Source organism: Pseudophryne corroboree, chromosome 11 (assembly GCF_028390025.1).
Source record: "Pseudophryne corroboree isolate aPseCor3 chromosome 11, aPseCor3.hap2, whole genome shotgun sequence".
Lineage (NCBI taxonomy): Eukaryota > Metazoa > Chordata > Amphibia > Anura > Myobatrachidae > Pseudophryne > Pseudophryne corroboree.
This window is the reverse complement of record NC_086454.1, coordinates 224,066,214-224,081,702: the sequence shown is the minus strand read 5'-3', so window position 1 is coordinate 224,081,702 and position 15,489 is coordinate 224,066,214. Positions and strand designations below refer to the sequence as shown.

The 15,489-nt window shown below is 43.9% G+C and overlaps 1 protein-coding gene across 2 annotated transcripts in view; it reads right to left on the bottom strand.

Moving 5' to 3' along the window:
• Positions 1-15,489, bottom strand: part of TSNAXIP1 (translin associated factor X interacting protein 1) — a 485,291-nt gene that overhangs the window by 133,389 nt on the left and 336,413 nt on the right. Inside the window, exon 12 of one of the 2 annotated variants that reach the window (XM_063945277.1) lies at positions 9,094-9,252. The exons of the other annotated variant lie outside the window; for it this stretch is intronic. Coding sequence (XP_063801347.1) covers positions 9,094-9,252 — 159 coding nt within the window. The remainder of the gene's footprint in view (positions 1-9,093; positions 9,253-15,489) is intronic. 2 annotated transcript variants of the gene reach the window in all.

The window sequence follows — 15,489 nt, the reverse complement described above, 5'->3', positions numbered from 1 at the left end:
AACAAAGGATCCACATTAACACATAAGATCACTGACATAGAATCCACATTAAATGAATGAGACTAGTACCGAGGTTCTCACCCGTGTGGACTGGTTACCACCAGGTGTATACAGAATGAAAGCTCCAATCTCTGCTTGCTGGTAAGAGCTGTGCTGCACTAGGAACCGGGACCTCACACCGTGCCAGCGGCTTACGAGACAACGCCGCAGCTCGTCGGGCCGCCAACAAAGGCAGAAGGCACAGACCGGTGGTCAGCTTGGAGGCAGGAACGTATAGCAGGCCATGCCTCTACTAGTTTCGCATGTAGCTTCGTCAGGAGGCGTGGTAACCAGTCCACACGGGTGAGAACCTCGGTAGGGGTCTTAGTCATTTAATGTAGATTCTATGTCACAGTGATTATATGTGTTAATGTGGATCCTTTGATAAAGGGATTTTACCTATTTAAAAAAAAAAGTGATTTGCACTCCTTCTGTTTCTGTATTTAGACTATATATATATATATATATATATATATATATATTTCACTGCTGGAACTCTGACAGACATACACCAGGCTCCTATTATCCATGGTGCTGGTTCAGCGAATCCAGTTTTTCATCCATTGGAACCAGTAATTGTTCTATAGTGTTCCCTTTGTTCATACGCTTTTTTGGTCCAACATAATCGTTGGTAACCATATAAAAAGTTCCTGTTAGGGACCTACATTGACTGAAGATTTTTATTCGATTTTAATTAATTCTTTATTGACTCCACATATGGAAAACTAATCTGTTTGCAGATTGCTCCAAACCAGAACTGCTAGTGACATACTGTTGTATATCATGTTTGCCTATAATTATTGATACTTACCCCTGAAGAAGTCCTTTGGGACGAAACGCGTTGGTATCTGTGTCTTTCTGTTATCCATTTCTTCCATTTACCACCATCTGAACAAACATTCGGCAAAGCAATCTGCCTTGTTCAACTGGATTAATGTATACCATTTGTGAAAAATCTATTGTTTATCTGAGCACAATTGCTCTTTTGTGTGGTATTGTGAATACATTTTATGTATATTTATTTGATGGTGTTCCTGTCTCACAAATACTTTTATGCAAGTAGTGTACAAGTGCTATACAGTTTTTTAACATAATATTAACAAATAACCAATATATGGTTTTTAATAACAGCATTAGCACCCTCTGGGGTATATGCAATTGCCGGCGAATTGCGGCAATTTTTCGCCCGTTTTTTAATTCGACACAATTCGACCGTCGAATTCCAGCAAGTGTGTGCCGGAATTCAACATATTCAATAAAAAACGGGTTCGACAGTCCCGCTGTCGAAAAACGGCCGATTTGACGGATTTTGATTAGACTCGTAAAAATGTAAAAAACACGGGAAAAACGGGAAAAACCCCGGAAAAAAATAGCGTGGGGTCCCCCCTCCTAAGCATAACCAGCCTCGGGCTCTTCGAGCCGGTCCTGGTTCTAAAAATCCGGGGGGAAAACAGACAGGGGATCCCCCGTATTTTTAAAACCAGCACCGGGCTCTGCGCCTGGTGCAAAAAATACGGGGGACAAAAAGCGTAGGGGTCCCCCCTATTTTTTACACCAGCATCGGGCTTCACTAGCTGGACAGATAATGCCACAGCTGGGGGTGACTTTTATACAGCGCCCTGCGGCCGTGGCATTAAATATCCAACTAGTCACCCCTGGCCGGGGTACCCTGGGGGAGTGGGGACCCCTTCAATCAAGGGGTCCCCCCCCCAGCCACCCAAGGGCCAGGGGTGAAGCCCGAGGCTGTCCCCCCCATCCAAGGGCTGCGGATGGGGGGCTGATAGCCTTGAGTAAAATGATAGAATATTGTTTTTTCCAGTAGTACTACAAGTCCCAGCAAGCCTCCCCCGCAAGCTGGTACTTGGAGAACCACAAGTACCAGCATGCGGGTGGAAAAACGGGCCCGCTGGTACCTGTAGTTCTACTGGAAAAAAATACCCAAATAAAAACAGGAGACACACACCGTGAAAGTAAAAGTTTATTTCATACATGCCGACACATACATACTTACCTATGTTGACCCGCCGACTGCCACGCCCCCCTCGTCACTGAAGAATCCGGGGTACCTGTGAATAAAATTATACTCACCTGATGGTGGGAACTTTGCGGTCAGCGGTGAGGTCACCCGCGGTCAGCGGCTGACCGCGGGTAACCCCACCGCTGACCGCAAAGTTCCCACCATTGAAACTAATGGAGGGAGCTGTGCGATGCGCTGTCTGCCAGCAGACGCGCATACAGCCAATCAGGAGAGTGCCACGAAGTGGCGCTTCCTGATTGGCTGAAGAGACCTTTCCGTGACAGCAGTCACGGGGGGGTCTCTGCATTCGGGGAAAGGGGTCCCATGTGTAAACATGGGACCCCTTTCAGTCCGCCTGGTCCGGGTGTTCGGTTTTTTTTTTTGCCAAGTACGTGGATTATAATAAAAGACCACAGGACACTGGATCAGGTGAGTATAATTTTTTTTTCAGGTACACCGTGGATTCTACTTGGACAAGTGGACAGAGGTCGGCGTGTGAACATAGGTAAGTATGTGTGTGTCGACATGTGTGAAATAAAGTTTTACTCTCACGGTGTGCGTGTCCTGTTTTTATTTGGGTATTTTTTTTCCAGTAGAACTACAGGTACCAGCGGGCCCGTTTTTCTCCCGCATGCTGGTACTTGTGGTTCTCCAAGTACCAGCTTGCGGGGGAGGTTTGCTGGGACTTGTAGTACTACTGGAAAAAACAATATTCTTTCAATTTTCAAAAGGCTATCAGCCCCCCATCCGCAGCCCTTGGATGGGGGGGACAGCCTTGGGCCCTTGGGTGGCTGGAGGGGGGGACCCCTTGATTGAAGGGGTCCCCACTCCTCCAGGGTACCCCGGCCAGGGGTGACTAGTTACGTATTTAATGCCACGGCCGCAGGGCGCTGTATAAAAGTGACCCCCGGCTGTGGCATTATCTACCCAGCTAGTGGAGCCCGATGCTGGTGTAAAAAATACAGGGGACCCCTACGCTTTTTGTCCCCCGTATTTTTTGCACCAGCACCAGGCGCAGAGCCCGGAGCTGGTTTTAAAAATACGGGGGATCCCATGTCAGTTTCCCCCCCGGATTTTTAGAACCAGGACCGGCTCGAAGAGCCCGAGGCTGGTTATGCTTAGGAGGGGGGATCCCACGCATTTTTTTTTCTGATTTTTACCATTCCATTAAAAAAAAAAAAAAAATATTATTAAAAATATATAAATAATACTTGTGCCTCCCAAATAGACAAACCAAGTACCTAATCCCTTCTAATATAAATAGATATGCTATTACCAATAAAAAAAACAAAAAAAACATGTTTTTAAAATTTTTTATTAGATTCCGCCAGCAAAGTGTGGCGGATTGAAAATGACGAATTTACTATCTAAAAGCACTGTTGTCGAATTTACAATCTTCAATTGAATATACTTTTGTCGAATTGCCGCATTTGTATCATTGCAGAAATGTCGAATTTGACAAATGTCGAATTTCAAAAAGTCGAATTTTGAAAGTCCGTTTTTTTGACGAAAAGTACTGAATTGCATTGTCAAATTTTTTTTGGGGCGAAAATGTCCCATTTTTCGACATTTTCGGGAATTCGACCGCAATTGCATATACCCCTCTGAATTATTTACCATATATATATATATATATTAGAGATATGCGGCTGACACTTTTCGTGTTTTGTGTTTTGATTCTAATTCCACTTTCATGTTTTGGTTTTGGCTTGGCTTTGCCAAAACCACCCTTTCGTGTTTTGGTTTTGGATCTGGATGATTTTTAAAAAAAACCCATAAAAACAGCTAAAATCAAAACATTTGGGGGTAATTTTGCTCCTACAGTATTATTAACCTCAATAACATTCATTTGCACTCATTTCCAGTCTATTGTTTTTAGGCCTAAAAGTTGCACCGAGATGGCTGCATGACCAAGCTAAGCGACACAAGTGTGCGTCACAAACACCTGGCCCATCTAGGAGCGGCACTGCAGTGTCAGACAAGATGACACTTTTCAAAAACTAGGCCCCAAACAGCATCTCATGCAAAGATGTAGAAGAGGTGCAATGAGGTAGCTGTATGACTAAGCCAAGCAACACAAACAATTCCCACTGGAATTATACGTCCAAATCACTGGAATTATATGTCCAAATCACTGGAATTAAATGTCAAAATCACTGGAATTAAATGGCCAAATCACTGGAATTATACGTCCAAATTACTGTAATTATACAGCAGGATTACTGGAATTATACGGCAGGATCACTGGAATAAAATGGCAAAATCACTGGAATTATATGTCCAAATCACTGGAATTAAATGGCAAAATCACTGGAATTATACTGCAAAATCACTGGAATTATACGTCCAAATCACTGGAATTAAATGGCAAAATCACTGGAATTAAATGGCAAAATCACTGGAATTATACTGCCAAATCACTGTAATGATACTGCAAACTCACTGGAATTATACGTCCAAATCACTGGAATTATGCGTCCAAATCACTGGAATTAAATGGCAGTACCACTGGACATATACGGAAGTGTCAGACAGTATGGCACTTTAAAAAAAATAGTCCCCAAACAGCACATGATGCAAAGAAGAAAAAAAGGTGCATCGAGGTTGCTGTATGACTAAGCTAAGCGACACAACCACCTGGCCCATCTAGTAGTCTTACGCAGTGGCTGAATGTCGAGAGTGGGCCGCAATTGTTCGTTCCACTGACAGCATCTCCTGCACGCCCCTGTCATTTTTAAAAAAAATTCTGCAATTGATGGACTTATACGGCAGTACCCCAGGACTAATACAGCAGTACCCCTGGACTCATACGGCACTGTCAGACAGGATGGCACTTTTCAAAAACTAGGCCCCAAACAGCACCTCATGCAAAGATGAAGAAGAGATGCAATGAGGTAGCTGTATGACTAAGTCAAGCGACACAAACAATTACCACTGGAATTATGTGTCCAAATCACTGGAATTATGTGTCAAATCACTGGAATTAAATGGCAAAATCACTGGAAGTATACTGCAAAATCACTGGAATTAAACTGTAAAATCACTGGAATTATACGTCCAAATCACTGGAATTATACGTCCAAATCACTGGAATTAAATGGCAAAATCACTGGAATAGTACGGCAAAATCACTGGAATTAAATGGCAAAATCTCGGTATCGCCTGCCTAGTGAAGTGGAATCTAGATGGGATTTGGTACCGGGGACACAATACCTTCATCAATTGTCTAAATCCCACTGCACTAATGGCGGATACCGGATGCATGTCTAACACCAACATAAGTGTGAAGGCCTCAGTTATGAGTGCTTCCATCATCATGTGAAGCTGAACCACTAGTCATGAACATAGGCCAGGGCCTCAGCCATTCCTTGCCACGTGTCGTAAATGGCATATTGGCAAGTTTACATTTCTCCTCAGATGATTTAAATTTCTTTTTTTGGGTCTTTTTACTGAACTTTGGCTTTTTGGATTTTACATGCCCTCTACTATCACATTGGGCATCGACCTTGGCAGACGATGATGGCATTTCATCGTCTATGTCATGGCTAGTAGCAGCAGCTTCAGCACTAGGAGGCAGTGGCTCTTGATCTTTCCCTATTTTATCTTCCAAATTTTTGTTCTCCATTATTTTTTTTGAGTTATATAACACAATATGCGGCACAGGACTGGCTGATGCACAGGACACTACCACTGATCTGGTGCAGCACAACACAGCAACACTGTAAAGGACTTGTTGTTGTTATTATTATTATTATTATTATTATTATTATTATTATTATTATACGGCAGCAGTGGACATATAGCAGCAGTGTATACCACTGTGTCTGCCTGGTCACTGGAATGACTGATGCACAGGACACTACCACTGGTCTGATACAGCACAACACAGCAACACTGTAAGGCACTTGTTGTTGTTGTTGTTGTTGTTGTTGTTGTTGTTGTTGTTGTTATTATTATTATTATAATACGGCAGCAGTGGACATATAGCAGCAGCGTATACCACTGTGTCTGCCTGGTCACTGGAATGACTGATGGCCAGTACACTACCACTGGTCTGATACAGCACAACACAGCAACACTGTAAGGGAATTGTTGTTGTTATTATTATTATTATTATTATTATTATTATACGGCAGCAGTAGACATATAGCAGCGGCATATACCACTGTGTTTGCCTGGTCACTGGAATGATTGATGGCCAGGACACTACCACTGGTCTGATACAGCACAACACAGCAACACTGTAAGGCACTTGTTGTTGTTGTTGTTGTTATTATTATTATTAATATTATACGGCAGCAGTGGACATATAGCAGCAGCGTATACCACTGTGACTGCCTGGTCACTGGAATGACTGATGGCTGAAGTACAGGACACTACCACTGGACTGATGCCGCACAATACATGACCACTGAACTGATGCAGCACAACACAGCAGCAATGGACATATGGCAGCAAGAGGACACAAACACTGTGACTGCCTGGTCACTGGAATGACTGATGCACAGGACACTACCACTGGATTGATGCACCACAATACAAAACCACTGAACTGATGCAGCACAACACAGCGGCAATGGGCATATGGCAACAAGAGGACACAAACATTGTGACTGGACAAATACAGCACAAGACACTACCACAGGGGACTCTGAAGACGGAGACACGTCCTCTCTCTACACTCTCCAATGCCGGAGTGAAAATGGCGGGGACGCGCGTCTCCTTATATGGAATCCAAACCCCGCGAGAATCCGACAGCGGGATGATGATGTTTTGCCTCGTTCTGATTTCCGAGTCAGGCAGGAAAACCCAAGCTTGGCTCAGAACCGGACTTGAATGGTGAAGTTCGGTACGGTTCGGTTCTCTGAGAACCGAATCCGCTCATCTCTAATATATATATATATATATATATATATATATATATGTATATTGATATCACTATCACTTTTTCTTATACCCTGTGAGACAGGTGCTTTCAGGGTTATTCTGAGCAGCAGTTAAATTGCTTACTTTTGTCACATTCTACACTTGGTTATACAGTTACTGTTGCCATAAAAGTGTGTGAGTGCGACACAGAAATTTTGCAGTTATGTCTAACAAGGCAAAAGGTCGCAAGCAGTCAGAAACCCCATTATTGCTTTCATGTAAAATGTGCTCTGTGGGGTTATCTGCACAGGATGTTGTACTAGATGGACTATGTGCTAAATGTTATACACCTCCTGGTCAGTCAGCTACTCCTGTACCTACTGTACACAGGAACCTCATTGGCAGTGCCGTTAGACTCCAAGAAAACTCTGGAAGTACTACCCTTTACGGGAGATGTTCTGTATGGAGAAGAACTAAACAAAATAGTGGCATCCTTAGCAGCTGCCAAAACAGCTTTTCTCTCTTCAGCTTCTATACCACAGACATTTCCTATGTAATCAAAAGCCTCAAAGTCTACTAACTCCAAGACTAAGCAGCCATGGGCAGCAAGACAACCCCCAGCAAAACCTGATAAACCCACAGCCTGATGGGGCAGACCTCCCCCTAGGGGACCTCAGGGTGGGAGGCCAACTTCTTCACTTCGCACAAGTCTAGATCAAGATCACTTCAGATGCTTGCGTGCAAGAGGTAGTCTCACGGATACGCCATCTCTTTCAAAGGACGTTCCCCTCAGCAGTATTTTCGCACGAGCCTTCCATCAGACACAGAAAAGTCTCAGATACTACAAAAAGAGGTTCACTCCTCCAAGCACTCCTCCAGTCAAGAGTAATAGTGCCAGTTCCTCAGCCTCAAAAAAAAAGGGGCTATTATTCGTCCATGTTTCTTTTGCCAAAGCCAAATGGAACATACAGACCTATTCTCAATCTCAAATCACTCAACAGATTTGCGAAAGTTTCCAGGTTTCGCATGTAAATCCTACGCTCCATAGTTCTAGCGATTTCATGGTGTCATTGGACATACAAGATGCATATCTGCATATACCAATTGCTCTGTCACATCAACAATACTTGCGCTGCAATCTGACCTGGCTACAGCGCCCAGAATATTTACAAAAGTCATGGCAGTCATGGCAGCACACCTGCATTGTCAGGGAATCAGCATACTTCCTTATGTGGACGACATACTGCTCCTGGGCAGTTCACAGAATGTATTGCACAGCAAATTACAAACAACAATAGCTTTCATACAAAGTCACAGTTGGGTGATCAACTGGAAAAAGTCATCACTCATACCGTCCCAAAGGATGGTACATCTGGGAGCTCTGCTAGATTCTCAAAATCAATGACTGTTTCTACCAATGAACAAAATATCAGAACTAAGGGACAAAATACAGCAGTTCCTTCACCATCCTCAGGTATCAATTCACTCGGCCTGATGGCATCTACATTCTACATGATAGAATTTGCCTAATTTCACTCTCGCCCTTTACAAAGGTTGATTTTAGCCAAATGGAATGGCAAGCCTCATCAGATCAAATGGCAGATAATAATTCTGATTCTGGAGGTTCGCCTATCATTAACTTGGTGGCCCCACAGCAAACACTGGGGTTGGGTAGCTGTAACCGAGCAACACTTATTTCAAGGGAGATGGAGCCTGGCAGAGTCTCAGTTACCAATCAATGTACTAGAACTGAGGGCAGCATACAAAGCATTGACACTGGCACGCAGCTTTTTCCAAGGCAGGCCTGTGCAAATTCAATCTGAAAACGCAACAACAGTGGCATATATCAATCACCAAGGCAGCACACACAGCAAAAGGGCAATGACAAGAGGTAGGTAAAACACTAAAGTGGGCCAAACGTCACCTTTCGAAACTGACCTGCCTGAACATGGAGGCGGGGTAATAGGGGAGAGGAGCTGAGCATTCTTGAAGCCAGAAAGCTTAACTGTTTGGTGCCCTTACTCTCATCCACCACCTACAACCCTGATGTTCTCCCTGCGGACACTATGAACCTCGAAGAAAGAGAGTTAACAAAGGTAACTCTACTATAACTCTCCTTTTTATTTGCACTAGCACTTAATGCACTTGTCATGTTTCCAAATTCTACTCACCTGACCGATAAGGACTTTATAAAAGTAATGCATTTGCTCATTCGTCATCTGAACCCGGCAGGTCTCATGCAATGTATATGACCATTCAATTGCAGCATCTCCAAACTTCTTCTGTAGAAAGTTCAGCAAAAACTCTGGCAGAGATGACTGCTTCCCCTTCTACATTACAAACAGGATACAAGTCATTATTAATTACTTGCTTTATCCACTCTAATTAAAATAAAGGAGACAGTTACATTTACTATAGACAAAAATGTGCTCTTCTCATATATATGCGAGCAGGACTTTCCTATCTTTTATGTCTGTCTGTTATTATCCAATTTTGTTCTACCACTATTATTTCTAATTGTAAAGTGCAATGGAATATGCTGCGCTAAGAAACTGAAAATAAATATAATAATAATAATAATAATAATAATAATAATATATACATGTTTTTTTTCTCTGTGGTGCTGATGCAGAGTCATTACTACACCAGTGTTCCAAGAGTCTCTTCATTGATTTAATTGTGCACATATTGTATACAGTACATTACAACCTACTTACATTTTATACTTACGACTCCATTATTACTGGAGACAAGCGATGGGGAGGATAGGGGTGTTCTAATGTAGGGCAAGTATAATAGTGGCGTGTTTATGTTAAGAGGAGTATATTTTGCACATTCCACAGGGCAGGTGCAAATACATGCTGTTGATTAAGACTTGTAAACTAGGCGAATATGCTGCTTATGCAGAGGAGTACCGTATATACTCGAGTATAAGTTGACCCGAATGTAAGCCGAGGCACCTAATTTTACCACAAAAACATGGGAAAACTTATTGACTCGAGTATAAGCCTAGGGTGGGAAATGCAGCTCTAGCCGTACACAGCCGTCACACTGCCAGATATCCCCCCACAGTGCCAGATATGCCCCTACAGTGCCAGATATGCCCCCACAGTGCCAGATATGTCCTCACACTGCCAGATATGCACCCACAGTGCCAGATATGCCCCCTCAGTGCCAGATATGCCCTCATAGTGCCAGATATGCCCCCTCATAGTGCCAGATACGCACCCTAATTGTGCCAGATATGCGCTCCCCCAGTGCCAGTTACGGTACTTACCTTCCGCCGCTCCCGCGCTGTCTTGTGAAGGAGGGACACGGAGGGCACAGCGCGCGCCTCTCCTGTGTCCCTCCTGCGTCTCCGGCGGCCACGGCGGGTCTGTTAAATGAAGTGCCGGTTCGTGAGCCAATCAGAGCTCACAAATAGGTACTTCCTCTAATAAACCCGCCGCTGCTGCCGGAGACGCAGGAGGGACACAGGAGAGGCGTGCGCTGTGCCCTCCGTGTCCCTCCTTCACACTGCACTGACTGCCCTACATGTCCCCACTCCTTCCCTGCACTGACTCGAGTATAAGTCGAGGGTGCTTTTTCAGCACAAAAAAAAAGTGCTGAAAAAGTCGGCTTATACTCGAGTATATACGGTACTTCTCTGAAATACAGTAGTATACAGATATGCATATGGGTATTTTATTGCGCTTTTTTTAATTAGCAGTTTACTCCCATTTTGCAAAAAACATCACATTTTTCTCCACGCACGCAATGGTGGTGTAAGTATGGCTGACTTGCGTTCAACTCTGTGTTTAATACTGACGGGGTGTTTTATCTAAAGTGCCCATTTGACTTTATGGGGTAATTGCAATTGCGGTCGAATTGCCGCAAATGTCGAAAAACGGGGCATTTTCGACACAAATTTTTTTTCGACAATGCAATACAGTACTTTGACAAAAAAACGTTTCAGATTCGACTTTTTGAAATTCGACAGTTGTCAAATTCGACATGTCTGCAATGGTAAAAATGCGGCTTTTCGACAAAAGTATATTCAATATGAAGAATGTCGATTCGACAACAGTGCTTTTCGACAGTAATTTCGTCAATTTCATTCCGCCTCACTTTGCTGGCGGAATCTAATAAAAAAATGAAAAAACATGGGTTTTTTTGTGTTTTTTTATTGCTAATAACATATCTATTTATATTACAAGGGATTATGTACTTGGTTTGTCTATTAGGAGACACAAGTATTATTTATATATTTTTTAAAAGAATATATTTTTTTTTAACTGACTAAAATAATATGGAGAGATCAGAGCATGGTTTTCAGTGGGAAGGGGTGGGAATGGGTTAAAATCAAGAAAAAAAATGCGTGGGGTCCCCCCTCCTAAGCATAACCAGCCTCGGGCTCTTTGAGCCGGTCCTGGTTGTAAAAATACGGGGGGGAAAATGACAGGGGATCCCCCGTATTTTCACAACCAGCACCGGGCTCTGCATCCGGTCCTGGTGCCAAAAATATGGGGGACAAAAAGCGTAGGGGTCCCCTGTATTTTTAACACCAGCACCGGGCTCCACTAGTCAGAGAGATAATGCCACAGCCGGGGGACACTTTTATATTGGTCCCTGTGGCCCTGGCATTAAATCACTAACTAGTCACCTCTGACCCCTTAAATCAAGGGGTTCCCCCCTCCAGCCACCCAAGGGCCAGGGGTGAAGCCTGAGGCTGTCCCCCCCATCCATGGGCTGCGGATGGGAGGCTGATAGCCAAGTGACAATGAAAGAATATTGTTTTTTGTAGCAGAACTACAAGTCCCAGCAAGCCTCCCCCGCAAGCTGGTACTTGGAGAACCACAAGTACCAGCATGCGGGGGGGAAACAGGCCCGCTGGTACCTGTAGTTCTACTGCAAAAAAATACCCAAATAAAAACAGTACACGCACACCGTGAAAGTAAAACTTTATTGCATACATGCACACCAACATACATACATACTTACCTATGTTCACACGAGGTTCGGTCCCCTTCACCAAGTAGAATCCACTGTGTACCTGAAAATAAAATTATACTCACCAAAATCCAGTGTAGATTGGTCCTCTTCTTTTTTGTAATCCACGTACTTGGCAAAAAAAGAAAACGCATTTATCTGGACCACGCACTGAAAGGGGTCCCATGAAGAACAGGCAAGTCTCCCGATTGCAGGGGTTCCCCACTGCCCGGCCGCCCACTTAGCGAGTAAAGTGGTCGGTCCGGGCAGGCGATGACGCGATTCTTGTTGAATCGCGTCATCATAGCCACGCCCCCTGCTGTATAATGCCGGTAATAGCGGCATTACACAGCGGGGGCGTGGCTTACGTGATGCGATCCCGCAGCCACACCCCGTTCCGCCTCTGCCACGCCCCATCACGCCTCTGTCCCGCCCCCCTCTGCACACCCCATCACTGCCCGCCCCCCTGCTGAGCCGACCTGGCTGCTCTCTCCCAGAGAGAGCAGCCAGAAAGTCGGCAAGTATGGGTAAAATAGGATTTTAATACCTTTTCTCTTAGTCCGTAAAGGATGCTGGGGTCACCATTAGAACCATGGGGTATAGATGGGATCCGCAGGAGACATGGGCACTTCAAGACCTTGAAAGGGTGTAAACTGGCTCCTCCCTCTATGCCCCTCCCCCAGACCCCAGTTATAGGAACTGTGCCCAGGGAGACAGACATTTAGAGGAAAAGATTTATTGTTAAACTTAGGTGAGATACATACCAGCTCACACCTCAAACACGCCGTACAACGTGGCATTCAACAGAACTCCAAGTCAACAACATGAACAATGTCAGCAACAGGCTGACTATAAACGTAACACAACCTGTGTGTAACCATAACTAATAACTGCAGATACAGTATGCACTGGGAAGGGGGCGCCCAGCATCCTCTACGGACTAAGAGAAAAGGATTTACCGGTTGGTATTAAAATCCTATTTTCTCATACGTCCTAGAGGATGCTGGGGGTCACCATTAGAGCCATGGGGATTATACCAAAGCTCTAGGACGGGCGGGAGAGTGCGGATGACTCTGCAGCACCGATTGACCAAACATGAGGTCCTCCTCGGCCAGGGTATCAAACTTGTAAAACTTTGCAAAAGTGTTTGAACCCGACCAAGTAGCTGCTCGGCAGAGTTGTAATGCCGAGACCCCCCACAGCCGCCCAGGACACGCCCTCCTTTCTGGTAGAATGGGCCTTCAACGATTTCGGTACCGGCAATCCAGCAGGGTCCTTAAGGGCTGCCGTGTTAGGAGACGGGAGAGCCACCTTTTTACTACGACTTATATAAGGTAAATTCCTGCGCACTCTAGCTGCTGCCTTTAGTGGGATCCTATCCTGGTGTGTCACCACATACACCTGAAAAGAATTCCAATAACAAACAGTGGGATAGGAGCCCGCTGGTGGCGCAAGCACTGTGCGGTTACCGTGATGAGTTGCCGCAATGGTCAAATGTCCATAGGAGAACGCTGGAAGAGTCCAAAAACTTCTTATTAATGGTTCTCATATAGATCCAAGTCCATAAGGTAATATGTGAAAGAAAAACACAAATGGTATACAGAGAATCAATTTAAAATCCCAGAGTCAATGGGTAATAAGGAGATGACTTCTTCCAGGATTCCTTATACTGTGGTGGCTTTACGAGTGTGTTTCTATCTGTAAAGGTTCACCCTGGTGTTTGAGGAAAAAGCAAGCTCCTCACATGTGTGCTTACTTCAAAGTATCCCAGAAAAAACATATAAAGGTTTCTTTAAAGCATCTGAACGTGCAGTGTCTTTCACCTGGTACAAGTGGTGTCTTGGATAATCTCGTGCAATCTTTATTAAAATTAATGCTCACATTCGTGCTTACTTTGAAAGACGCCGTTCTTCCATATAACGGTTTCTTTTTCAGTTGGTCCTCACCCCGTCTTCATACACTTCCTGGCTTCGTATTAGGCTCGGTATAAAGCATAAACACGAAGGGACGTGTGAAGATTCATATAAATTTATTGTAAAATTACTTTAAATTTTTTTTGGTAATTCACCACAAATAGGAGACCAGCAAAACAGATGGAATGCAGCACAGTACAACAGTAACATAAGATGTTTAACCCGGGGTATCTCACCGCTAAACTGGCTGGAAGAACTGGTATCAGTGGTGTTCCAAAATTCTCACATTCTTTACCAACGCGTTTCAACTGATTCAGTCTTTGTCAAGGTGTATGTGAGCTGTTCCATACCTTCTATTTATACCTGGTATGGTGAAGGTATCCGCCCCTTCCTGGGCGGGATTACATTAAAATAGTCACAACTGTATTCTAGCTAAAATGTGTCAATACCGGAGAGAAATACACTTGAGGTGCACATCATAAAAGAACATGTGTTTAAACATTGCAAAAGATCCCGAAGATACCTTAATATCTGATTTTAGCGCTGTGCGGAACGCACTGTACTTCCGCCCAGATTTCCGGCGGAAGCATCCATCCCATCCATGGATGTTTTGCCCCGCCGGAAGAGGTTAGTGCGGCATCCGTTTTCCTTGTGGGCGTACGTGATCGGTCACATGGGATAAAGCGTCACAAAGGTCCGCCCCGCCATAGGCGTCTCACACAGTCCTTCCTGTATCTTGCGTTCCACGGTGTATGGAACGCAAGTCCGGAACTGGCAATGGTAAATTTATACTAATGCTGGTAATTAAAAACAACAAAATACAATAAACGCATATGAGATTCCTTAGAGGTGTGGTCGCCCTAAGTTAACCCTATATCTTCTAGCAAGCGGTATCCAGAAGATGGATATTACAGGGAATATATACATGCTAAATGTCACCTATCTATATAATTTAAATAAGATCCCTGGTGGATTATTTACACCACAAGTGGAGGGATAAGCAGACCCATATATCCTCTGGACAATGGTGTATAATGACACCTATACTCCAGAGGTAGGCATATTTATATAATAATCTACAAAAGGGGGTGCCGTATTGGCTAATAATGAATGAAACATGTATGAGCTACAAGGTGTTATGTGATATAAACAAATTGAACTTGTGTACAATACACTTGGATTTATAAACCCCTTTAATGATAAATAAATAGCAGTGTGGGTAGTCTCAAGATTTGGAGACCATACTAAATAGTTCCCATATAGAGTTGTATAACTTTATACTGTAGGAGTATGTCTGAATTATACTCCTGAAGAGATTTTGGTTCTATTTTCTTACTTTTCCCAAAATACTTTAGGCGAGAAGTCTGGGAGAATGGTTGGTTAAGTTATGAAGACCACTTTGTCTCAAATTCTAGGTTCCCAAGAAACTCTAGGTGAGAGGTCTGAGAGAATGGTTATAGAAACCACTTTGTCTCAAAATCTAGGTTGAGGCCTGCTGGATGTAGAGTACCCATCTCAAAAATACTCCGCATTTCTCTCTTGGCAAGTTCCTCCTCCATATTATTTTTCCTCCAATTTCCCTTTATGATATGTATCCCACAGAAGGAAATCAAATCCGCAAGTTGGCACTGATGCTGATCCTTAAAATGGGCTGAAACCCCATGTGTAGTAACACCTTTCTTTATA